Below are 26,774 nucleotides of genomic sequence, written 5' to 3' on the forward strand. Positions count from 1 at the left end.
CAGAAAACAATGAACTCCTGTCATATGCTGACCGCAAAACTGTAAGAGATTCTACAATGTTCTTAAATCTATCTACGAGCCCTAGTCTACTGGTTCATCACCAATCCTCATTGCTGATGGGTCAGTACTGCTCACAGAAAAGAAAGATGGGCAGAGCACTTTAACCACATCCTCAATTGGCCTTCATCCATCAGTGAGGATGCTAGCAAAAGGCTGCCACAGGTTGCCATCAACTGTTCTCTTGATGACTCTCTCATGCTGTTAGAAATGACAAAAGCTATGAAACTCCTGTCTAGCGGCAAAGCTCCAGGAGCTGATGCTATCCCAGCTGAGGTCTACAAGGCTGGAGGTCAATGCCTGGTCAAGAAGCTCACTGAACGCCTTCAGTCTATGTGGGAGCATGGAACCATGCAGCAAGAATACAAAAATGTCTCCATTGTCCACCTGTATAAGTGGAAAGGAACTCACCAATCTTGCGACAATCACAGAGGAATCTCACTCCTCTCCATCGCCAGAAAATCTTGAGAATACTTCTGAACCACTTAGTGCAACCTCGACCAGGATCTGTTGTCAGAGAGTCAGTGTGGTTTCAGAATAGGTCAAGGAAATACTGATATGATGTTTGTAGTTAGACAGCTCCAGGAGAAATACCAAGAACAGAACATGGACCTTTACACCACGTTTGTTGGCCTGACCAAGGCCTTCGATACAGTCCTTCATGAGAGCCTTTGAAGGTAATGGAGAAATTTGGCTGCCCTGAAATATTCATCACAATAGTTTGACAGTTCCGTGATGGCATGTTCACATGTGTCCTGGATGATGGTGAGTCTTCTAACCCATTCCTAGTTACTAATGCAGTTAAGCAGGGCTGCATGCTAGCACCAACTCTCTTCAACATGTTTTTCTCCACTATGCTTTCCAATGCCTTCCATGATGGTGATCCTGGCATCAAAATCAGATATTGCCTGGACAGGGAGCTGTTCATTCTGAGATGACTCTGGAAAAAATCCAAGGTCTCCACCGATATACCTCGCGATTTCCTGTTTTGCCAATGACCGTGCAGTTGTTGCCGGTTCAGAGCTGCACATGCAATGTAGCAAGGACTTGCTGTCCAATGCATGCAACACCTTCGGCCTTACGATCAGCACAAAGAAAACCGAAGTAATATACCAGTATTCTCCACGAAAGCCCTACCTTGAGCCCAAGGGTGCAGTCTATGAACAGAACCTGTCAGCAACAGATACATTCATGTATCTCGGCAGCCCACTCTCTTGAGCTGTCTATATCAATGACGAGACACATGCAACAATTGCCAAAGCAAGTGTAACCTTTGGCAGACATTGAACATCAGTCTGGGAATGAAGAGGAATAAGTCAGCCTACAAAACTGAAAGTCGATAGAGCAGTAGTCTTGCCCATTATTTTCTACACATGCGTGACTTGGACTGTGTACCAGCATCATGCCAAGAAGTTCAACCTTTCACTTGAGCTTCCTTCAGAAGCTTCTAAAGATCAGATGGCTGGACAAAATACCAGACATTGAGGTGCTCATTCCGAGCTGGCATGCCAAGCATCCACACCATATTGAGACAGTCACAACTGAGTTGGGCTGGTCCTGTAGCCAGAATGCTTGACACTCGCTTCCCAATGGAGTGCTTGATTCTGGAGTGTGATCTCATGGCAGTCAAAGAAAGAGCTACAAGGACACACTGAAGGCTTTGCTTAGGAATTTTGATATCGACCCCAAGTTCTGAGAGAAGCTCGCCAAGGATCATTGCACCTGGCGCTACCAAATAAAAAAGGGTACAGCTTCCTTCGAAAGCAAGTACATATCAGAGGCAGACAGAAAACGCAAGAAGAGGAAATCCTGAGCCAGCAGCCCGTCCAAATTTCAATCGTCTGCAGCATTCTGTCCTATCTGTAGTAGAACCGTCCAGGTACAGATCAGCTTTAGAAATCATCTACATACCCACTGAAACCCTACCAAACATCCCAGATGATGGACATGGTCATCTTCATCTTGAAGGATGAACAACAACATACTCTGCCCTACTCTAATAGCTACGTTGGTAATGTGGCTGGCCTAGTTAAACTTTAGTCAGTGACTACCCCTGTTCTCTAACTGCTCAACCCCCTTCCCTGCCCCCCCACCCCCTGCCCAATAACACATTAGCCATGGGGGACTTGGTGATGGGAGTGCCATTTAAGGTCATCGGGAGATGGATGGGATTTTTCTTGTTTGAAATGTTACCTGACCTTTAAGTAGTGCGAATGTTGCCTGACAGTTGTCATTCCAAGCCTGGATGTTACCCAGGTACTTCTGTAGGCTGCTTCAATATTATCAAATTTGTGCCAGTATCATACCAGATTGGCTAGGAGAGCAGCTAGCTCTGGTACACAGCCAAAATGTTGTCAAGTCCCATATCCTTTGCAGTGTCCAATGCACTCGGCTGTTTCTCAATGTCATGTGGAGCAGACTACATTAGTCAGACAGTGGAGTCTGTGATGAAAGGGACTTTGGAGGAGGTTGAGTATGATCATTCATTCTTCACTTTTGGCTGAAGATACTTACAAACATTTCATCTGCAGCTCCTGCATTCACGTGGTCCACCATGGTCGAAGATGGAAATATTCATGGATCCTCCTCCTGCTGTTAGTTCTTAACTGACTGTACTGGCAGTATGGAGCTTTGCCCTGTTTATAGCCAGCTTCTTTTTGTATCTTTCATGCAAGTAGCCCTGTGTAGTAGCTTTGTTAGGTACACACCTAACTCTAAGGTGGGCTTCTGTTGCTGCTGCCTCATGGATGTGCAGTTTTGGGCTGCTAGGTCTATCCTTAGTCTGGCCCATGTTGCACGATGGAGAATACCGCAGAGTGAGGACAGGACTTCATCTTCATACAAACTATGTGATGCTTATATCTCCTAGTGCTGTCATGTTTGCAATAAAGTTGTTATGGAAGAGGTAAAATAGGATACTTCCTCATTGGTTCCTTCACCATCTGATGCAGGTCCAGTTTGGCAGTCAACTCAGTCAATGGACATTCTGAGTATATTTTGTGTACTTGTGTCCCTAACCGTTTCCTCCAAGTTTATCATAAAGGAGTACTGATTCATCAGTTGAATGGGGGAGCGGTAGATGATGATTAATAAGAGTTTTTTTCCCCCATGGCTTTGGGACATCTTAGATTCCATAATCTAAGTTGAGGATTTTGACACATAGACTAGACCTACGAGGGATGATAAGCTCAATGCTGGAGAAATTCATGGATGTTTCTCTGGTGCTGTTGAATTCAATTTCACAAATTCCTGTGGTTGCATTTGAACTCATGGGGCTGCATTTTAAGAGCCTGATGCCGAAATAGGCGTCGGGCGCAAAGATTTGCGGCCTGCATGCACGGGGCCCACATCGCGGAGCCGCCGCGATTCCAAATGTGGCGGATCATTAGCATGGCTGGGGCAGCCACCCCTCCCCCCCCCCCCACCAATGATGTGGAGGGGGCAGGCGAGCCGGCAACGGCGTCCGGCACCAATGCGCAGGCGCAGCGCCATTGTTAAAGGGCTTAGAGTCCTAAATGGGCATTTAAATTTTTAAAGGGCCAGTTACTGTAAAGTTTAAAAATTGAATGGAAAAGTCTTCCCATGCCCTTTCCCACCCACCATGACATTAAACTTCATTTCAGCCCTTCCCCCCCGGAATATCTACCATCATTAAATGACCTTCCCCCCCCCGGCCCCCCCCACAAAGTTCAGACCCTTTGTCCTTTACCCTTGCCCATCAGCCCCCCCCAACCAATCCGAGGAGTTTGATCCCGCTCCCCCACTCCCACACTGAGGAAAGTATCTCCGCCCCCGTCCCCACAGGAGACGCGCCTCGTTTCCCCGAACGGCGATTCGAAGGCGCGGCATTGCCGGCCACCCGAATGAAGGTACCAACCTGCTGGCAGAATCGCTGCGGCCTGCATATTCATTAGAATCAAGTAGCCATTTACGTATTTTAATGCGGGTCCTGTCGCCAAGCAGCAGGGCGGCCGCTAGTAGGCCTCACTGCCACTGCCGAGATCGGTTCGGGGCATGCTGGTGTTGGAGTCGGTGATGGGCCTCCTCTCTTGCAATCTTCATTGCCCCCCTGCCACCGTTCCCGGCATCAGAGAGGCATTAAAATCCCGCCCTTGATCTCTGGGTCGTTAGCCCAGTACCATAACCACTAGGCTACCATACCCTGTGTTCGTGTCATTATGTGTATTTCTGATTGGACATGGTTTGCATAATGGTAACAGGTGTTTGTGTGGTAAAAAAGGAAAGATGAGTTTTGTTATGGTTGATAATTTAATGTATCCTAAAATTGTAATTTGAAAGTCTGTATTCTCTTTCCTTTTGGTATTGGATTGTTTTTATAGGTTATTATGGTGTCAGCCACATCAGTATGTTCTTGGAATCGGTTATTCATCTTGACTTGCGACAGTCCATAAATCAAAATTATTTGCAATCAGATTTTCCTGAATTTTCCATTCCCTATTCCTCAACTGAAAGGCTGCAGGCAGCTGCCTTTGTACAAAGTTCAGTGTTGTGCTACTGCAGAGGTTCCATTAGTTCCACCTTTGAGCTGGACTTAAATGACAAAACTGCTGGTGCCCTAAATATGTGAAAACTGGGTCATCAACACCCCCAGTTAATTTTCTTTTCCCAAAAACTCCTTCAACTCATTTCTAAAATTGGTAACAGACATTGAAAAGATGTTACCATGCTCTCTTAAATTAAAACGTTGACCCATGCAGCACAGCAGTTACTAGATGTTTCAAACTGCTGGGAATATTCCGATTATGTGAAATTTCACCTCTCCCAGGATAAGGCAAATAAATGTTAGATTTTCCCCTGAAGGAAAAACCTCTGACCTAACAAATGCCAGTTTTGAAGATGCATCTTGGAAATTGCACATTTTTCACTACAACAAATGCATCAGGCATCAGGTCCAAGTGCTCAGTGTACTCATGCTGCGATCCTCTGGTCTAGTTTTAAACCTAGGTTCACTCTATAGATGCTGTAGTGTAAACTTTTAAGAAGTGTGTGTGCCAATTGTAGAATTACACATTCCTCTCTGTCCTAGGCTTGTTAGTTATCATTCTCAAAAATAGTGATGGCTGAGATGCATTCCTGGAGCAGCTGGTAGACTTTTCAGAGACATCTCATTGTGGATGGATGCTGCAAGATAACAAGATTCCTTTAAAATTACAGTCAAGCATGTTTCTAATAAAAGACTTTGAAGTTCCCTTTTATGGTGAAAAGCTGCAATCTCCAATTCCTTTCCCATTTTAAGCGAACAGAATGACAGCCCTCTTCCAGTTAAATAGCTACCCACGAGCAACAATCAAGATTCTTTTCTTAAGCTGCTTTTACACCATATAATCCATAAAGAGTGGAATATACATCAATTTCATGTACCTTGCATCGCCCCTCATGTCCGCACAGTCATGGAATTTCCTCAATATTTTTGAGATGTGTTTGATTTCAGAAGACAGCCTTAGAATTGTAGCCCTTTATAAGATCAGCCAAACAGAAGAATCTATGAGTACTGTATTTTATTTGGAGCAGCAAATTTGAATCATTGTCAAGAATGCAACAATGTAAATTCAGCTGAGGATTTACTAAAATTTAGGTTGAGTCTGCTGCTTCCTGTGTTTCATACCAAACTCTTAATTAGGCCCCTGATAACTGAAACCCCTATTCTGGTGAAGTTATCATGTTGTAAAAAATATATTTTGCTGCAAAATGGAACTCTGGTAAACAAGCCAATATTTCTTGGACGGCTAACTGCAAGTTTGTGTTGCTCTGGCACTTGTGTCAGAAGTGTTACCACGACCAGTCGCAGTGGATTGGTGGAAATTCTGGTAAATGGTTGCTTGAAAGCATGATTGCAACAAAACAAGTTTCTTTATATAATTCTTTCCCACTAATTGTGCCTCTTCTTCATTCTACTTCTAGTTTTTCCCTCGACCTTCCTCCCTTTTCCCTTAACCTACTTTCCTTCCCTTTGCTATTCTTCCCTTTCCATGTCGTCTTCATCCCCTCACTCTTCCTCTCTTTGCCTTTCTCACTTTCATTGCCTTTCTTCATCTTCCCTTTTCTCCCTATTCTCCATAAATTGACACACTATGATTCAACACCATCCATTTTGTGACAACTAATTACCCCCATTGCTGAGGCTAGTGAGAAAAATTGCTGTACACTATCATCCATTATTGTCAGCTATCATATACTCAATGAAATTCTGTTCCATAACATTGTACTGACTTCCACTGTTACTATCCATCACAAGTGTTAATAGTGAAGACTGAGAATAAAAACCTTTATGATTTTTTTTGTTACAAGCCTAATTAAAACATTATCTGCTTAATAGCTCACAAAAGGCTGGCACAAGACCAGCATAAACATATTGTAAATCTGCCTATTTAAATTGTGAGCAGATACACATTTTCAATTTTTCATTATTTTACTGAAATAGTTACAAGGTTGTTGCCAGAACTATAGTACAGACATAAATAGTTACAGGTGAACATAACTTTTGAGAATATTAGCAGTTCATTGGTATCTGAGAAAGACATTAAATAAAGTGTTATAAAGACAAGTGACCATTATGCGTGGGAGTCAAATTATCTCAGATCATTTAGTTTCTTTCCAAGTTATGTGATTTCCAAATATACTTACAGGAGCATCTGCTGTTGAGCTCAGCTATTTCTAAACACCACAACGAGCCTGAGATTCTGAGACTGGAGGAAGAACTGTGTTATATCATTGTAGACACTCAACGGCTTAACCCACCCCTCCCATAGCCACTCTTATCCTTTCACTGTCACTGATCCTTGTTTGTGTGCATTTCCTCGAAGTCTAATATTGCCTCTTACCCCAGAAGAAGCTGTTTCACTCTTGTTTTTGAGACTGTGAATTTCCTGAAAATAATTATAGCCCCACTTCACCTCCTTTGTTATTAGCTAATTTTACTTGTCTTCCTTCCAAAGGTTCTGGTGATCTCAGTCTCTTTGTTGGTTTAATTTATAATTAATACTCCAGTATTTTCTGTTGACATACATGCCAACCATCATTATGTGCTTTGAGGTGATCAGCTGGTTTTGGTGTTGAAAGCAAAATTGCAGTTCACTGCTTTATTATTTGTTTCGTCATACATATGTGAAATGCAGAATAATACAGCTCTGTCACTATAAAAGATAGGCTTTGGTGACTAGTAATTATATTTTCTTTGTAAAATGCAGTTTAAAAAATTGTCGAAGTAAATTTAAGACTAGCCATCTTGGATGACTGTAAATCCTTTCAGAGTAGGAAGGTCAGGAGATTTAGGATACGCTTAAAATTACAAGTTACAGGTTTTACCATTAACCTGGACCTCCTTACAGACCGTGGGGTGCGGGGGGGGGGGGCCCTCCTGATCGGACACCCTGTGCCCCCACTGGAATACATTCCATCCCTCCTCCCAACCGACCCCCCCCCCCCTGCCTCGTCAGGACTGGGCTGATTGTCCCTGGCACGGCCCCACAAACTTACCTTTTTTCCGGGGCTGGCATCCCTCTTGCTCCTCTCCCTGGCTCCAGTCCCAGCGGTGGCTACTGCTCCCGGTGGCTCTGCTGGAACTGAGAGCTGCCAGCCCGCTGATTGGCTGGCAGCTCTTGGAGGTGGGACCCTCAGAGGGGCAGAAGTCCTGCCCGAGCCCAATTAAGGACCTGGGCCATGTAAAATGTTGAGAATATTAGAAATATGTATAAATCTAAAAGATCAAAATCTCTATGTACAGAGTGTTTTGAAAAGACAGAGTGAACAAAAAAGATCAATATCTAACCTAAACTGGCGGTCTACTGGGAGGTAAATGCAGTTGATTCTGTAGGGTTGGAAAATACAGATTAGGTTATGTGGGCTAAACATTGCTAATGCTAAAGAATTTGAATACCACTAGGGCTATGCTATGCATCACCAGGCCAGCATAAGATGGAGGAGAATTTGCTCCTTGAAAAGGCAGACTGGGTATGTAAGAACAGGGAAGTTATTTTAATGTGAGATTTCAATCAATCAAAAAGAAACTGGGAAAATCTAGGTTGTTTCAAGTTGGGTTGAGTAGATGTAGTGCTTAAATGTTTCTTGATTCAGTGTGTCAAGAAAAGCATAGGGAGCATTACTCATCTGAATCTGGTATTTGTTAATGATCCAGTATATGTGCTGTAAATGGAAGTCATATCAGGCTGGGGGAAAGTGACCACAAAATTATAAAGTTTACCAATAATTGGGCATCAGTTATACCAGGAGCCAGATACACAATTGCCGAACAGTTACATTTGATGAAATGAGGAAGTAAGTAAATCAAAATAAATAGATGGAGATTGTTCAAAACTTCAGCAGAAAATAAATGAAAAGCTTTTGAAGGGATAATGTCGAGAATGCAGGATAGGTACATTACCAAAATCCAGAATCCTATATTTAAGCAAACTTAAACATAAATGGATTAACAAACAAATTAAAAGTAAAATGAAGAGAAAAAATGTCCTGCACAATCTTTTTCGGAGAAAAGGATTGAGGTTTACTCAGAATCAGTGATAGAAAATTCAGAAATGTATTTGTAGAGATTGAGTTTAAGTGGAGAATTGCTGAAAATAGGGACATGTTGTCGTAGCTTTTCGTCGTGCACTCATCAGGACAATATGCAAGAATAACCAATGTAAGGGAAAACAATAACTTATACTGCATGAGAAGAGAGTGCTGATTTGTTGGCAAGTGAACTCTATTTGGTAGAGGCGTTGCCATGGAAAATGCACGGATACGCTTATAATTTTAAGCGTATCCATATTTCCGATATGTAGATGATACGTTTGCTATATTTGAATCCACAGCTGCATGCAATAATTTCCTTGCATGTCTTAATGGGCTCCATCCTGCATTCAAATTCACCTTGAAATGGAGCCATCAAATGAGCTCCCTTTCTTTGATGTACTAGTTGAGAAATCTGTTACGGGGTTTGCTATTTCGGTCTACCGCAAACTTACCTTACTTATCAATACACGCGTTGGGATTCTTACAGTTCCACACACTACAAAATTGGCCTTATTGGCAACCTCGTAAGTAGGGCCCGAGCCGTTTGCTCACCATGCAAACTTGATGCTGAAATAGGGCGAATCAAAGACATCCTGCATGACAATGGCTACCTTGATTGGATAATTTCTCGCTGTATATGGCACAAACCTATGAACGGGCCGAAGGCCGTCATTTTCGGCCCTGGAAAGTGCCGAGTCTACCTCAGATTACCCTGGAAGGGTAATTTATCCCAAATATTTGAACAACAGGTAACTGGGCTAGCTGTTTCACGCTGCTACTATGCAGTAGCAAAACTTGTAGTGTTCGCCACTGACAGGATGCTGCAGTCAAGCCAAAAAGACGTCCTGCCTATCTCACAAGTGAGTAATGTGAAATGTGCATTTCAATGCCAGTGTGATGCTAGGTATATAGGCCGTACGTCCCAAAGACTGGCAGATCATATCAAACAACATGCCCCTTCTGCTGTTCGCAACGGGCAAGGTATAGGCCATACACAACCAGTCTATGCTTGCAAAAGTCAAAACACCGTGTCCAACATTAGATGTGATTCTGTGATTGGACAACATTTGCTAAATAATCCGCAGTGTGTTAAGAATTACGCTAACAACCAATTTAAGATTGTCAGTAGGGCTCGCAGTGTGACGCATTTGCGCTTACTGGAAGCTATATATAGTAATACACAAGGCCCTGTTCTTTGCAGACTGAAAGAACATGTACACACATTGTGCCTGTTTCAGCTGAACAAAATAAGTGACAGCTATTCACTGGTTCACTCCTCAAGTCGATGCCTTGACCAATCAGAGTCAAATTTCAAACAAAGCTTAGCAATTAACGGTCAGTCACAATAAACTGGTGCATTCTCCATGGCAACGCCTCTACCAATCAGAGTTCACTTGCCAACCAATCAGCACTCTCTTCTCATGCATTATAAGTTGTTGTTTTGGCTTACATTGGTTAATCTTGCGTGTTGTCCTGATGAGTGCATGACGAAAAGCTTCGACAACATGTCTCTATTTTCAGCAATTCTCAAGTTCTGTACTACCAAATGATTATTTGAGTTAGAAGTCCTAGACCTGCTAATTGGGCTCAAGACAAATAAATCCCAGGGATAGATTGTGTTTATCCCAGGATTTAGATTGGTGCTATATTGACAATTATCATGAGGGAGTTATTGGACACTGAGGAGGTACCAGAAGATAAGGAACAGAAAATAATCTATATTCAAAAATGGTGATGAAACTGTCATATCCAATTAGTACTCATTAGTCTGACTTCTATTCTATTGAAAATAATAGAATTGATTGTCAGGAGTAAACTGATGTAGTGTCTGTGCAGTTAGCATTGGCTCACATTTGGAAATCCTGCCCGACCAGCTTCACGAACAACTTTGAAGAAGTGACATCCAAGTAGATTGTGCTAAGCCCCAAGACATCATGTAACTTAACTTCCAAAAGGCTTTTAATATAGTTCCACACATAAGGCTGTCAAAGCTGTGAGGATGCAGGACGAACCCTGGGAATGGATAAGAAAGTGGTTAAAGGGTGGGAAGCAAGGCATACTTGTTAAGAGTTTTGTCAGAGTTAGGGGATGTGCTCAATGATTCAATACTGGGGCCACTACTGTTCCTAATTTACATGAATGACCCTTATTTAGAAACGCGAGGCAAAATGGTAAAATTTGCAGATGTCACCAAGCTTAGAGCGGGTTGGTGGGGGGGGGTGGGGTTGATGGGGACAGTTAGTGACATTGGAATAGACATCTCAGAAATTGTAAAATGAGTTGACAAGATAGGTCATTGGGCAGAACAGTAGCAGATAAATTTTATAAAGATAGGTAAAAGGTGTTGCTCATAGGAAAAACATAGTTGACATGAATACTCTGTTAATGATTTCGAAAGTGACCTAGGAGTCTTAGTGAACTTTACATTAACATTTCCAACCAATGCAGAGCAGCAATGAGCAAAGTCAATAGGCTGTTCAACTACATAACCAAAACAATAGAAGACAAAGTAGAAGAGGTAGTGATCAAACTTTACTGTGCTCTAGACAGACTGTACCCAAAATATTGCATTTAGTTATAGTTTCCAAGAATCAAAAGACATGCAATTACTGAAGGAGGTGCAGAGAAGAGCTATGACATTGATTCCTCCATGTCATGAGTCTGAATTATGAGGAAAAATTGGCGCAAACCTGATCTTTTTGGACTGGAAGTGAGGCAACTCAGAAGTGATCTTGTAAAGGTATATCAGATCGTTAAGGGTACAGAAAAAAAATTAAATTGTTATTTAGCAATTCAGATGAGGGCACCCATCAGGAAAGTCGTCTTCATACAAACAATGATCGAACGATAGAGCTGTGGAGGCAAAAACCCTGGAAACATTTAAAAACAATTGGATGCTAAAATGGGAAACATTAGGATCTCTCTGGATGGATCAATCAAGATGGACTAAATGACCATTCTGATCCGTAATTGTCTTGTAATCTGGTGAAGACATATTTTCAGTATGAATTGCCCATCTGTATGTTGGTCGTATGTACTTAAGGAGAAGCAAGTACCTGAAAGGCCTTTATCATTTTAAATGTATATTTATTTATCCCATATTGAATCTGAATGAAACTGTTCCTTGAGCATAAATGCAGTGATATTATTTTTCCTTGTGCTGGCTGTAAAACTATACCATAACATTAATAGCACTAGTTTAACCTCCGTTCTTGAAACATGTAGTTGGTGCAACCTTTAATTCTTAATTTTTTTTTATCAGTTATTCCAATTAAATAAACCTTTAATCAACCATTTAATTTTTGTTTAGAAACAATTACACTGTCTCTTAAAACACCATTGTACAATCATTATCAGATTAAAAAGAGCTGATGCACTTTTCAATGGTTTACAATTGCAGCTGCAATAGAGCGATGTATAAATGTTATTGCAAATTTGTGGGGTTCTGCCATTTCCTCTGTCAAAATGTAGCACAATTAGCATTAGACTGAGCATTTCTAACAAAATAAAAATACTGGGTTTCCATCTCTTATTTGTTGGTATTCTGGGGGTATGAATTCAGCTCTTGTACAAAAATAGATAGGTTTTAATTTTCAGAATAGGTCGAACTTAATATTTTTATTTATTAATCTAGTGAGGTCTAGCAAGTATTTTTCATGCTCCAAGTATTGTATAGACCACTATAATCAGGCACTAAAATTAAATGTTCCCATGAATCTTATCTACCATATCTTGGGTATTAAAACTGAGCCCAAGCTAATAAATAATCTTTAATTTTGTATGCACTGCAGGTAATAGTTCTGAGAAATATAATTGTAACATTACAGGCAGATTTTTCAAATTATTTTTACACATCTATAAGTGATAACTCTGGGAAATGGATTTATATAAATTTCATTAAAACTTCATTGCTATATTCCAGCTATGACAGCAGCTTCTGCAATGTGACCTCTTATACCTCAATTATACATATGGTATTTGAATTCAGTTCACATTAACGTTTAAGAGAAGAATTATTTAGCTGTTAATGGGACTGGTTAACTGACTTTGAATTATGATTGACCTTTTTATTACATTATTGCAACCGAAGTAATTATGTACTTTAAAATATTTTTTCAGTTCAGCAGCCTCCAACTATAACAGACCAATCGCCGAAGAGGCATGTTGTATATCCAACAGATGATTTCATTATCAAGTGTGAAGCCAGAGGAAATCCAGCTCCTTAGTAAGCATTTTCATCTTTGTATTTATGTTATGGCTTGTATTTAGAGCATTGAATTACTACAAATTTGTGTTTATTTAGCTGTGTTAGGTTTTTATCTGATTAAAGGTTTTGTACCTGGCACATGGCACCTGGAAAAGTGTCTCACCTAGTTTCAGGAGGTTTTAAAGCATGAGGATTAATCAAATTTCATATTCAGTATAAAACAACCCAATAATTAAAACTAAAAACACTTATTTCAGTGCATCTCAAAAAATTCCTTCAAGGAAGTTCATCTTTGTTTGTACTGCCTTGATCATTCTCCATTTCCAATTTGATATCTACTCTGCTGCCATTGCAGTCAGTTCTAAATCATTTCTCTTCCTGTCACTTTTAGTAACTATCTGTTTCTCCTCTACAAGCCTTATAATAGCCCCCTGCCACCTTGTTCAAGCTCCTTAACAGTGAATACTGTTCTGTTGCTGTATATATAGGGCTGTAAGAGATGGAAATGGCAGAGATGGAAATAGCAGAGTTGGGGTAACCATCTATACAGAAAGATTAGGTGATTATGTTGCTATCTCAAAGAAATCTAATTTTCCACAGTTGATATCGCTCATATTGGGCCCTGAATTTTCTGGATTGTATTTGCACAGAAAATATGCCAAAATTTATGCCAGTTTTCCCATCTTGACAAATATATGAATAGGAAGGGAATAGAGGGATATGGGCCCCGGAAGTGCATAAGGTGTTAGTTTCGGCAGGCATCAAGATCGGCGCAGGCTTGGAGGGCCGAATGGCCTGTTCCTGTGCTGTACTGTTCTTTGTTCTTTTGTTCCCGTTGATCTTGTCAATGGAAACTTACACCCAAATTTCCTTTGGAGGTTATTTGTTTATTTAAGAATGTAAAAACAGCATGAAATAAATGTAAATGCAATGCCACCAAACGGGATAACAGAGGCGACTGTTATCTTCTCGAATGATGCCTCATCTGAACCTTTCGTTTTTGCTGCTGCCCTTCTTGTATGATTCTGCAGAGTATCCATTGGGAAGGCTGCTTAGTCCTTCTAAATGTGTTGTGGGGCTGGGAATTCAAAAAAATTATAGGTGCACTGAGACTGACAGCACGTTGCTTAAGTGTTGTGTAAGTCTCAGTAAGAAAATTAAAAAACAGAACAAAATTGCTCACAAGCTCCAAAAATCTCAGTTACTCTATTCTCAGATGTCTTTAGATGTTGCGCCTAAATCTTTGGTCATAAATCAATGCCAATCCCTGACTTTCATAAATGCAGGAGGCTTTTGTATGGGGGTAGAGCTGTGCAAATGATCTGAAAGTAGTTTTCAGCAGACATATCTTGGAAACAGTGCAAACGATTGTGGAAAATTTCATGAAGCAATGTTTTAGTATAAACCAAACATAAATCCGTTATAAAAAATTTCCTAATTGGGGAGAGGTGGGGGACAAATGGGGAAGCATGGTTCTGACCTCATAGTTACAACAAAACCTTCCAGGAAAATTCCAAGTGAGGACAAAACAGGTTCAGTTTTTCTGCCAGCATGGTCAAATACCTTTTAATGTTTACAGGGCTTCTGCAGGGCAACCATTGTTGGTAGTTATAACTTCAGCGCAGGAAAAAGTGTCTTAAAATGACAGCAATTTATGTCTATAAGAACTAAAGTGAAATGGTTGTTGAACAAGGTGAATCAATGCAGCCAGGGGAAGGATAAACTGTACAGATTTCCCTTCAAGTCAGCCACCGATGGTGGCTTATACTTTTGGTTGTGGTTTAATCTGTCAATGAGTGGAAGTAGTGATGACAGATTAAAATGAACTGTTCAGAAATTTTATGTTAATTTTGAATGAAACTTGCATTTTAAGCTCTTGCTTTATCTTTTTCTATTAATACAACAATAATAAAGCCCTGCCCTTTTCCACACAAGCCAGTATATTTATTTGCTATGTTAAAGTGTCCTGTTTATGTATAGATAACATGAAAAGGTCCATATGTTTTTGCCTTTATTCTTGAGCTGATGCATTTTTGTGCCATTTCAGTTCAAATTGTTTTCAAATATATGCTTATTTCCATATGTTTAATGCCAATGGAAAAAACCTAATCCTCTAAAAGAGATAACTGTAAGATATAGTGGATGCACTGGCTATGATTTTCCAAAATTCCTTGGATTCAGGAATGGTCTCATCAGATTGGAAGTTGTCAAATGTTACACCACTTTTCAAGAAAGGAGCAAGAGAGAAAACAGGGAACTACAGGCCAGTTTTGAGGATGTAACTAGTAGAGTAGGTAAGGGGGAACCAGTAGATGTAGTATACCTTGATTTTCAAAAGGTATTCAATAAGATGCCACACAAAAGATTAATAGGCAAGATAAGGGCTCATGGAGTTGGGCATAATATATTAGCTTGGCTAGATGCTTGGTTAACAGACAGGAAGCAACAAGTGGGCATAAACAGGGCATTTTCAAGTTGGCAGGCAGTAAATAGTGGAGTGCCACAAGAATCAGTGCTGGGCCTCAGCTATTTACAATCTATATTAATGACTTAGATGAAGAGACAGAGAGTAATGTATCTAGGTTTGCTGATAGTACAAAGGCAGGCGGAAAGGTAAGCCATGGGGAGGACAGAGAGGCTGCAAAGAGATGCAGACAGGTTAAGTGAGTGGGCAACAAGATGACAGATTGAGTATAATGTAGGGAAGGGTGAAGTTATGCACTTTGGTCATAAGAATAGAAAATCAAAACTTTTTATAAAAGGTGTACAACTTGCAAATGTCAATGTTCAAAGAGACTTGGGTGTGCTTATACAAGGAATGCAGAAACTTAACATGCAGGTGCAGCAAGCAATTAGAAAGGCAAATGGCATGTTAACCTTTATTGCAAGGGGATTGGAGTACAGGAATAAGGAAGTATTGCTTCAATTGTACAGGGTTTTGGTAAGACCACATCTGGAATACTGTGTGCAATTTTGGTCTCCACATTTAAGAAAGGATACACTTGCATTGGAGACAGTGCAGAGAAGGTTCACTAGATTGGCCCCTGGGATGAGGGGGTCTCCTTTGATGCGAGACTAAGTCAATTGGGCCTGTATTCTCTGGCGTTTAGAAGAATGAGAGGTGATCACATTGAAACATATAAGATTCTAAAGGGGCTGGATAGGGTAGACACTGAAAGATTATTTCCGCTGGTTGGGGAATCTAAAACGCAGGTGCACAGTCTCAGGATAAGGGGCTGATCATTTAGGACTGAGATGAGGATAAATTACTTCACTCAAAGGGTTGTGAATCTTTGGAATTCTCTACCCCAGAGGGTTGTGGATGCTCACTCGTTGAATATATTTAAGGCTGGGATAGACAGACTTTTAGTCTCTCAGGGAATGAAGGGATATGGCGAGGGGGCGGGAACATGGAGTTGAATCCTAAGATCAGTCATGATCATTTTGAATCGTGGATCAGGCTCAATGGGCAATATGGTTTACTACTGCTCCTATTTATTGTGTTCTTGTGCTGTTTGAGTGGCTTCATTTACTCTATCAATGCTATTATCAGTATCATGAGGCTCGAACACGGAATGAATCAGGGAAATAGAAATTTCCTTGGAGCTTCAGCAATTTAAGGGTATCAAATGCTCTTTGCTCTGTGGGAAATCCTTTCTTAATTGTAAATAGATGAATTTGTAATTCAGAAAGACAAAGTGTATACATCAGAAAATTCAGTTAATGCTTCTCTCTATCTTAGCTTTAAGTGGACTAAGGATGGCAAAGAATATGATCCATCACAGGATCCCAGAGTGACCACAAGAGTAAACTCAGGAACATTCACAATCAAAAACAACAATGGAAATTTGAAGACTTTTCAGGGAAAATATCGTTGTTATGCTATCAATGAACTGGGGGTAGCAATATCCGAGGAAATTGTTTTTATCACTGCAAGTAAGTTCTTCTTGATTTCAGTTGTTTGCTTTTAATTATTTCATTGAAATTTAAGAGTTGGAGGAATTGTTTTGAATTTGTATTGTTAATCTGTAAGTGCTTTATTCAGCACATTTAAAAATTGTTCGACAACTTGTAAATGATGTCTCTTTGGGGCAAAATGGCTCCAAAATAACACACCAGGTGATGGAAATTTGGAAGTAAGTCAACCCTCTGTAGTTAATATGTTAATTTTATATCTAAATCTGGCAGATCTGCAGTATTCTGGGGGACTGTTAATGATAGACCTGCCAGCCTAGCTCATTAATGGGTTTACCCGACTCATTTCTAATCTGAGGGAATGCACCAATGGTTGGGATAATCCTCGCTAAAGAAGTAAAAGGAAGCAGTTCTGGTAAGCTACACACTTTTAGCGGTTAAAATCCAGGAGTACCTTACACATTGGAAGGGTTCCCAAGCCTTGGCTCTGCTTGTCTTGGCCTAAGTTTTCCCTAGTGGAGAGTGTATGTACGGTCAAACAAAAATTTCCCAGTAGCTTGACTTAAAAACTCTCAAAGTTTATGGATATGTCAAACACCTGCTGACCAAAAAGAAATCGACGGCCTGTATCAATTTTTGAGTGAATATATATGTCTTGCATGTGCTTAGCATTGCCAGCCAGCTAAAAAAAAACCTTTTGTAAATGTTTTTGAAAACCTTTGAAAACACTAAGTCCCCAACTATCCTGGATTGCATTTATGCAGAAATTAGCCAAAACGATCTTAATTTCCATGCTGATCTTGGAACTTGTGCCAAAATTTGGAGCTCATTTGCCTACACTGGAATGTAAAAACTGGCATAAAACAAGTGCAAATGCAACTCAACCAAAAGCAGTGACAGCAAGTGACTGCTGTCTTCTGCCGTGTACCTCACTTACAGAACCACTTGCCTCTCTCTACATCTCTCTTTATTATTCAGAACAGGGATACACCCATTGGGAAGACCATTTCAACTGCTTCGGTCTTCTGAACGTGTTAGGTGTGAATGGGGTCCAAAAAATTTCAGATACACTGAGACTGATAGCAGTTTGGCTAAATCTAGAAAACTTGCATGAGTTAGTGTCTTCCATGGGGGGCTGGGATTTGTAATTAAGCAGCAGAGTGTTTTGGTGAAAGTATCACAGAAAAGGCATAAACAGTCAAAGAAATTAGCGTGTAATGATGTTTCAACATAAAGCCAATTTAAATCTTAGAAAAGAATGTCGCAACAGCACTCTTGCACATAATTGCACTGAAGCTTTCCAGGAAATTCTGGACCAAAGATATCTTTTATTTGTTATTGATTTTCATACAAACGTTTCAAAGATATGGGTCAGAATTTTATGCCCCACTGCAGGAGGGGGCTGGTGGTGGGGAGGGTCGTAAAATTGAGCGGGGGGGTGGGGGGGAGGTGGCTGTTGCCGACGTCTTCCCGCTCCTGCTGCAATTTTATGAGAGGCGGCAGCAGCGAGAAACGGCCCACCTGACCTTGACCAATCAAGGGCCTTAAGTGGTCAATTAACTGCCACTTAACAGCCACCTTCCATCACTGCTGGTATTTTACCAGCAGCAGACGGGTGACTCAGGCCCTCCAGGAGGCTGCCAAATAAAACTTGGCAGCCTCCTTGCGGGCTGGAGAGGGTCCTCCTGATCGGGATCCCCACCCCCCATGGCCCAACTGCCCCTACTACACAACACTATCCCGCCGACCACCAACCGGCCCCCCTTCCTTGCCGGGGACCTGCCAGTTGTCTCCGGTGAGGCCCCAGAGACTTGCCTTTCTTCCAGGCTGCGTCCACGATACTGCTGCGGCTGGGTGTAGGCTGATTCACCGGCAGTTCTTGAAGGCGGGACTTCCTGCCTCAGAGGGGTGTAAGTCCTGCCAGAGGCCAATTAAGGGCCTGGGGAGTGTAAAATCCTCGGGTGGCTCCACTGGCCCGGTGGAGGTGGGCTTGCTCCCGACCTTTTGGCCGGTGGGTGGGGCCTCCAGCCCAACATAAAATTCTGACCACTAGAAATTGTGTGGATTGGACTTTTATTGGGCTGATTTTAGTGGAGTCGGCAGGGTTCACGTCTGCCCCACAGCACGATTCAATGGCGCTCAGGCAATTAACTACACGGCTCCATGGTCCCCATCACTTTAAGGACAGGGATCCCACCTCCATGATCTGCCAGCCAATCGGAGGGCTGACAGTTCTGCATTATCGCAGCACCACCAGGAGCAATGGCCACTGCCGGTACTACAGGAGACCGAGGACAAGGGCCACCACTGGAATTCTGGAAAAAAGCTGAGTGAGGCAGTGTCACCAGAGCCAGTCCGGCAGACCCTGATTGAGGGGGGGGGGCGGTGGCGGGTGCTCTTCGATGGTTGTGGGATTAGCGGATGGGCAGCCTTTGCCACCAGGGGTCCTTCATGGTGCACGGAGGAGATTGTCCACGGAGGAGCCCCCCCAAGCCCTGAGGGAGGCCGCCCTGTTTTCCTGGGCAACCTCCCTGTGAGGTGTAGGTCCCACTCGCCATTTGTTTAATTCCAACAGTGGCGGGATGAGGCCCTTAAGTGGCTAGTGATTGGCCACTTAAGGGCTTCAATTGGCCTCTGGGCAGAAGGCCGTCTTTGGCCTTTCCTGGCCCCAACCTAATTGTGGTGTGTTGGGAAGGCGATGGGTCCTACTCCCCCTGCCTTCCATTGCAATTCTATTTCTTCCCCCCCCGCCCCCACCCCCCACCACCCTCCCGCCTCCTAGTCTGTCTCCCAGGGGCCCATTATTTCAGCATACCAATTCAGAAGCATGATATAATTTTGATTCAGCCTGAAATGTCACAATGAATATCCAGCAAGGCCAGTTATATCTCATAATATGTATCAATGTAAGGCACTTTTGATCCTACATCAGTGGAATCTCCATGAACCAAATTTTAGATCTTTTTAATATTAGTGGTAATTTTCTTTTAGTGCTCGTAGGCAACTGGCTATCTGCTAAAGTTATAAGTTAACCAATAGTGAAGGAGCTTTGTGTGTGTGTTAAAATGTCAGTTGAGTCTTCTTTTCCTGGCCAGTGAATGATGTGGGAGTTAACAACATAACTCAAATCTGCCAGTGCTGTGTTGGCACAAAAGTTGTATGATCTGCGCTTCTTTACAGTCGAGTCTGAATGATTGCTGAAGTGATTATGTGAGGATGCATATTGATCTGCTGCTATTGCCATAAGTATTTCTCTGTGACAAGGTAAATAGCAAGATAGGCCCGCAATCCATGTTGCATAGAAAATCTTCTCTTGACGCATTTATCTTCAAATTTAGTTTTGAGACTTTTGCTGGTGATTTGGTGTGAGACGAGGTATTTGATTTGAACTGAAATCATCACTGCAACAATCACAACAAATTCAGTTTCGTTTCTAATTCAGTACTTCACTCAATTTGCAGGGCGATGGGGAGAAAGCAGGGGAGTGGGATTAATTGGATAGCTCTGCCAAAGAGCAGGCATAGGCACGATGGAATGAATGGCCTTAGTTTAGTTTAGTTTAGTTTAGAGATACAGCACTTTAACAGGCCCTTCGGCCCACCGAGTCTGTGCCGACCATCAACCACCCATTTAGACTAATCCTACACTAATCCCGTATTCCTGTCACATCCCCACCTGTCCCTATATATTTCCCTACCACCTACCTATACTAGGGGCAATTTTATAATGGCCAATTAACCTATCAACCTGCAAGTCTTTGGCATGTGGGAGGAAACCGGAACACCCGGAGGAAACCCACGCAGACACAGGGAGAACTTGCAAACTCCACACAGGCAGTACCCAGAATCGAACCCGGGTCCCTGGAGCTGTGAGGCTGCAGTGCTAACCACTGCGCCACTGTGCCGCCCTTATTCTGTGCTGTATTATTCTAGGATTCTATGAACTGTATTGAGGTAAATTGGACGCTTATAGCTAGTGTCTAAAATAGAAACAGCCGTTCAGTTGGTTCCAAGGACCTTTTGGTAGAGACCCCAGAATTATGATTACATTCAATTATCATTTTTTATGAGTATTCTATTTTCTTTCTTTCCTCTGACTCTCACCATATCTATCCAAGAGAGCAGATGGTGACTCTGTTTCCCAGATCTCTGCTGATACCACTGTTTAATTTGCTGCTGGAGGTATATGAGTGCCCAACAATGACTCTTCCTTTGATTTTCCCTTCTCCCTGTAGCAAAGCACAAAATCTCTGCTCACCGGCAAAGCTAATTGACAATTTATCAAAAAGGAATTGCAAGTGAGAAATTAAAATACTTAAACATCTTTATTTAAGTATAGTTGGATTCAAGTGTGTAATAGTCCTAAGACTCAAAAAAACAGTTGATCCAGGATAACATCAGTTTCACTCGAACTAGTCCCAGGCTAACCTCAATTTTAAAAAAAGACAAAAGTTGTCTTGATGTAGACTTAACCAAAGAAAGTGCTTAATATTTTAGAAATACATTTGAATTATAAACCTCCAGATCGGTCTTGGAAATAAAGTGCTCTGAAGTAGATACCGGTGCAACTGTCAATAATTTCTGCTCTGCGTGACACCAGAACAACATTGCTGTGCTATCTATTCCTGAGTAGGTTTCTTAACAAGAAATATTTAATTTTGGATAACACCCTGCAGGGCACAAAATTACATTTTTAATTCAATTTGAGATGACTGAAGTGTGTTTGATTTGGCATTTTAATTTCTTTGGACAAATATTATCTTTATGTTGAATCTATGCAATCAGAAGCAAATATTTTAGTTTCTTTGTGTTTTTTCTATATCTTTATATGCTTTTTAAGCTGCAAACTACAGAGGCTGTAACAACAATGACTTGTATTTATGCCTTTAACATAAACAAATAGCCCATAAACTCTACAGCTAGACAATTCTCACAATGCATTTGAAAGTACGTTTCCAGACTTCCCTTGACTTAACTTTGACTTAACAAGTTGAGAACGCTCTTTGTTTATGAAATCTACACGAAATGTAATAAATACACTAAACTATAGTTTTAGGAATCTTTCTTACGCCCTCTTCCCAATAGGTCAACAGTTGTGTATCCAATGTGTGGTACCATACGAAACAGTGAAATTGAAGATGATCCAAAGTTTATTTCTGCTCTCTGCTGAGATTACCAACGCTAGTTATATGGTGCTGTATTGTTACAATTTCCATCATCATACCCGGACTGGGCAGGAGTTGAGATTTCCACTCTTTGGCTGGGATTTTATCTGGAAGATGGGGGTCTTGACCTCCAGCAGCAGCACCGCCGGGAACCCTGAGTCGCTCCCTTCCGTGGGAGGCCTGCCGAATCAACTGTCAATTATGCACTTAACTGGACAGTGGCAGGCCTTCCATGGGATCAAGGACCCCAGCGAGGGAAGTCCTGTGCTCTGAGATCTGCTGGTCAATCAGAGGCCGGCAGCTCTTTAACTGAGCAGTGCCCTCGCAAAGACGGTGGCTGCTGCTGTTGGAACACCCATCTAAGGCCCTGGAGTAGTGCTGGATCCAGGCCATAGGTAGGGAGGGATGGGTCTTGCAGAGTGGTGGTCGCAGGGGAGGGGGGCTGTAGGGGGTGGTCAGCAGCAAGGGAGGGAGTGGCTCTTAGTGGGCCTCCCACTTCCTGAGGTCAGGTCCCTTGTTAAGGCACTAAATTTTCTTTTAACAAGGGACCCCCACCCATGGGAGCCATCAAACAACCCGCACGGTTTTTCTTGTGGTCCTCCCCGTGAGGCGGTGATTGGATGAGGCCCTTAATTGGGCATTATTGTCCAATTAAGGGTCTCAATTAGTGGCGGGGCGGGAAGGCCATTCACAGGCCTTCCCACCCAGACTTAATTTCAGTGGAGATGGGAAGAATGGGAAGATGGCAGGGTTTCCCCCTGCCCCCCCCCACCGCCATCCCACTCGATTACATGCTCTCTCCGCCTCCAAACCTGCCATGGGGGACAGCATGAAATTCCACCCCCTCCCCCCCTTTATTTCCCCTATTCAAAAGTAAAAGTAACTGTCCATGTGGATCTCAGGTGAGGAGAATTGATTTGGCCAGTTTCAGACATGAAGAATGGTGAATTGGGAGAGAGACCAACTCATTGCATCTGTCCATTGGACAGTAACTTACCATGATTCAGTTCCGAAGAAGGGTCACTGACCCGAAACGTTAACTCTGCTTCTCTTTTCACAGATGCTGCCAGACCAGCATTTCTTGTTTTTATTTCAGATTTCCAGCATCCGCAGTATTTTGCTTTTATATTACCATGATTCATTATGTTTTGCAATGAAAGGATAAGAAGTGGGAAAAAAAATCAGAGGGAAAATTTATGAAGCAGCATAGGAAATCTGAAGCTTCAATGATGCCCTAAGTCTCCATGCAATACTTGAATAGTTTGCAGTCATTTGAATCAAGACACCGTAGAACATCTTCAAACCCAGTTTAGTCTTAAAAGATTATTTTTTTAGGGGTGGTGGGCTGGGTGTTAGAATACAAGGCGAATACAGAAATTAACTTATACCCTTACTACTTAATCCTACACATCTATTGTCTTATACAATTCAACCAGTCCCACAGAGAACAAAATGGAGAAAATTGTTACTTTTATAAATTTTTTTGGAATGTGGATGATGTTCGCAAAACTACATTTATTGCCCATTCCTAGTTGTCATTCCTAGAAAGGCCATTTCGTTTAGTCACTGAAGTCCTTGTGGTGATGGTGCTCCTGCAATGGTGTTAGGTAGGAACTTCCGGGATTCTGACCCAGCAATGATGAAAGCATGATGTTATGTGTCCAAGTCAGGAATTTTTTTTTTATTCATTCATGGGAATTGGACCTCACTGGCAGGCCAGCATTTATTGCCCATCCCTAATTGCCCTTGACAAGGTGGTGGTGAGCTGCCTTCTTGAACCGCCGCAGTCCATTTGGGGTAGGTATACCCACAGTGCTGTTAGGAAGGGAGGTCCAGGATTTTGACCCAGCAACAGTGAAGGAGTGGCGATATAGTTCCAAGTCAGGATGGTGTGTGACTTGGAGGGGAACTTGCATGTGGTGGTGTTCCCATGTATTTGCTGCCCTTGTCCTTCTTGTTGGTAGAGGTCGCGGGTTTGGAAGGTGCTGTCTAAGGAGCCTTGGTGCATTGCTGCAGTGCATCTTGTAGATGGTACACACTGCTGCCACTTTGCGTCGGTGGTGGAGGGAGTGAATGTTTGTAGATGGAGTGCCAATCAAGCGGGCTGCTTTGTCCTGAATGGTGACGAGCTTCTTGAGTGTTGTTGGAGCTGCACCCATCCAGGCAAGTGGAGAGTATTCCATCACACTCCTGACTTGTGCCTTGTAGATGGTGGACAGGCTTTGGGGAGTCAGGAGGTGAGTTACTCGCTTCAGGATTCCTAGCCTCTGACCTGCTCTTGTAGCCACGGTATTTATATGGCTACACCAGTTCAGTTTCTGGTCAATGCTAGCCCCTAGGATGTTGAGAGAGGGGGATTCAGCGATGGTAATGCCATTGAATGTCAAGGGGAGATGGTTAGATTCTCTCTTGTTGGAGATGGTCATTGCCTGGCACTTGTGTGGCGTGAATGTTACTTGCCACTTATCAGCCCAAGCCTGGATATTGTCCAGGTCTTGCTGCATTTCTACACGGACTGCTTCAGTATCTGAGGAGTCACGAATGGTGCTGAACATTGTGCAATCATCCGCGAACATCCCCACTTCTGACCTTATGATTGAAGGAAGGTCATCGATGAAGCAGCTGAAGATGGTTGGACCCAGGACACTACCCTGAGGAACTCCTGTAGTGATGTCCTGGAGCTCAGATGATTGACCTTCAACAACCACAACCATCTTCCTTTGCGCTAGGTATGACTCCAGCCAGCGGAGGGTTTTCCCCCTGATTCCCATTGACCTTAGTTTTAGGGAACTTGAAGGCGAATCAAGAGATGATGATGTTTCCATGACATTGTCCTTCTTAATGGTAGAAGCAACAAGCGATGGAGCTCCTGTTGAAATTATCTTTCTGAGCTGCTTAATTGTATCGATCTACATTTTAAAGCCACAGTGTGTTGGTGATGAAGGGAATGAATATTGAGTCCAGTGGTAGAGGCATTGGTTCAATAAATTGCTCTGACCTTGATGGTGTTGAGCTTCTTGTGTGATGTTGTAAATGAATGCATCCATGAAAGTGCTGAGTATTTTATTACACTGCTGATTAAACCCTGGTAGGCCATAGTAAGGCGTTATTGGAACAAGAGTTGAGACACCCATTGCAGTGTTACCCAGCCTATTCCCTGCTCCTGTAGCTATAGTGTTGATATGCCTCATCCAGTTAAACCTCTGGTCGCTGGTGATCGCATGATATTGCTGGTGGTTATCTTGGTAATGGTGGTGTCATTGTGGATTAATAGGAGATGGTTGGGTTTACTCTTATTAGAGATGGTCATTACTTGATAATTTTCTTGCGCAAATTTTACCTGCCATTTGTCAGCCCAAGCCGATTGGAGGAATGTGAATGGAGCTGAACAGTATGGAAATGTTGACAAACCGCCCCACTGCTGACTTCATGATTGAGGCAAGGTCATTAATGAAGATAGTTGGGTCAACGATGCTTACTTAATGAACTCTTGCTGTGATGACTGGGTTCCAAACACCACAAGCATCTTTCTTTGTGTCAAGTATGACTCCAGCTACTGAGGGGTTTTCTCTGGATCCTCAATGACCTCAGATTTGCTCGGATTCTTCAGCGCTTTACTCGGTCATGTGTTGCACTGAAGTCCAGGGCAGCTAGTGTCACCACTACTCTGTCATTCAGTTCTTCCATCCATGTCTGGATGAAGGCTGTGATGAGGTCTGAAACTGAGTGGCTCTGATGAAACCCAAACTGAGCATCAGTGAGCAGATTATTAATGAGTAGGTATCATTTGATGGCATTATTGATGAATTTGTCAAGGACTGCGGGATACGTGCAGGTATGTGGTGGTGTTAAATTGTGCCAGTGATGGCCTACAACTCCTCATGGATTAGTTTGGAACTGCTAAGTCTGTCCTTAATCTGTCCCATGATGAAGGATGTGGTCATGGTGGAGACACTGGGGGAATTTTAACCTGGTGGAGTGCGTGGTTTGGGTATAGGTGGAGGGTTAAATCAGCAAAAATGCAAGTGCATCAAGAGCCAGCTTCAACCTGCCAATTTCCACCTTTAACTCATGCGTTAAGCTGATTGCACACAGCCGCTTGGGAGAAGTGGGTTGCCTAATAACATATGGTTATCGCTCAATTTGAGTGATATTTCAACACACTTTTAAATTTAACGTCACAGCCAAAGGTTTCCTGGACTTCCTGAAACTCCCTTTTGAAAACAAGGTGAGCACACAATGCCAACTGAGGGAGCTGATTAAAACTCATGCAGCACTACACAAAAAGGAAAAAATCAGGCCAATTACTGCCCCATCAGTCTACTCTCAATCATCAGCAGAATGATGGAATATGTCGATGACAGTGTATCAAGTGCCACTTACTCAGCAATAACCTGATTACTGATGCTCAGTTTGGGTTCTACCAGGACCACTCGGCTCCAGACCTCATTACAGTCTTGGTCCAAACATGGACAAAAGAGCTGAATTTCAGAGGTGAGGTGAAAGGGATGACCCTTGACATTTAAGCAGAATTTGACCAAATGTGGCATCAAGGAGCCCTAATAAAATTGAAGTCAGTGAGAAATGGGGGGGAAATGCTAGCTGGAGTCATGTCTCGCATAAAGGAAGATGGTTATGTTGTTCGAGCCAACCATCTTGCCCCAGGATATTGCTGCAGGAGTTCTTCAGGGTAGTTTCCTCGGCCTAATCATCTTCAGCTGCTTTATCAAAGACCTTCCTTCCATCATAAGGTCAGAAATGGGATGTTCGCTGATGATGCAGTGTTCGGTTCCATTCCCAAGTCCTCAGAAACTGAAGCAGTCTGTGTAGAAATGGACAATATTTCAGGCTTTTACTGATAAGTGGCGAGTAACATTCGTGCCACATAAGTGCCAGGCA

At 42.4% G+C, this 26,774-nt stretch overlaps 1 protein-coding gene across 1 annotated transcript in view; it reads left to right on the forward strand.

Annotated features, from left to right (window-relative positions):
• chl1b (cell adhesion molecule L1-like b) overlaps positions 1-26,774 on the forward strand; it is a 689,058-nt gene that overhangs the window by 34,274 nt on the left and 628,010 nt on the right. The window contains exons 3-4 of the mRNA XM_068052302.1: positions 12,709-12,814; positions 16,539-16,732. Coding sequence (XP_067908403.1) covers positions 12,709-12,814; positions 16,539-16,732 — 300 coding nt within the window. The remainder of the gene's footprint in view (positions 1-12,708; positions 12,815-16,538; positions 16,733-26,774) is intronic.

This window comes from Heterodontus francisci, chromosome 19 (assembly GCF_036365525.1).
Source record: "Heterodontus francisci isolate sHetFra1 chromosome 19, sHetFra1.hap1, whole genome shotgun sequence".
NCBI lineage: Eukaryota > Metazoa > Chordata > Chondrichthyes > Heterodontiformes > Heterodontidae > Heterodontus > Heterodontus francisci.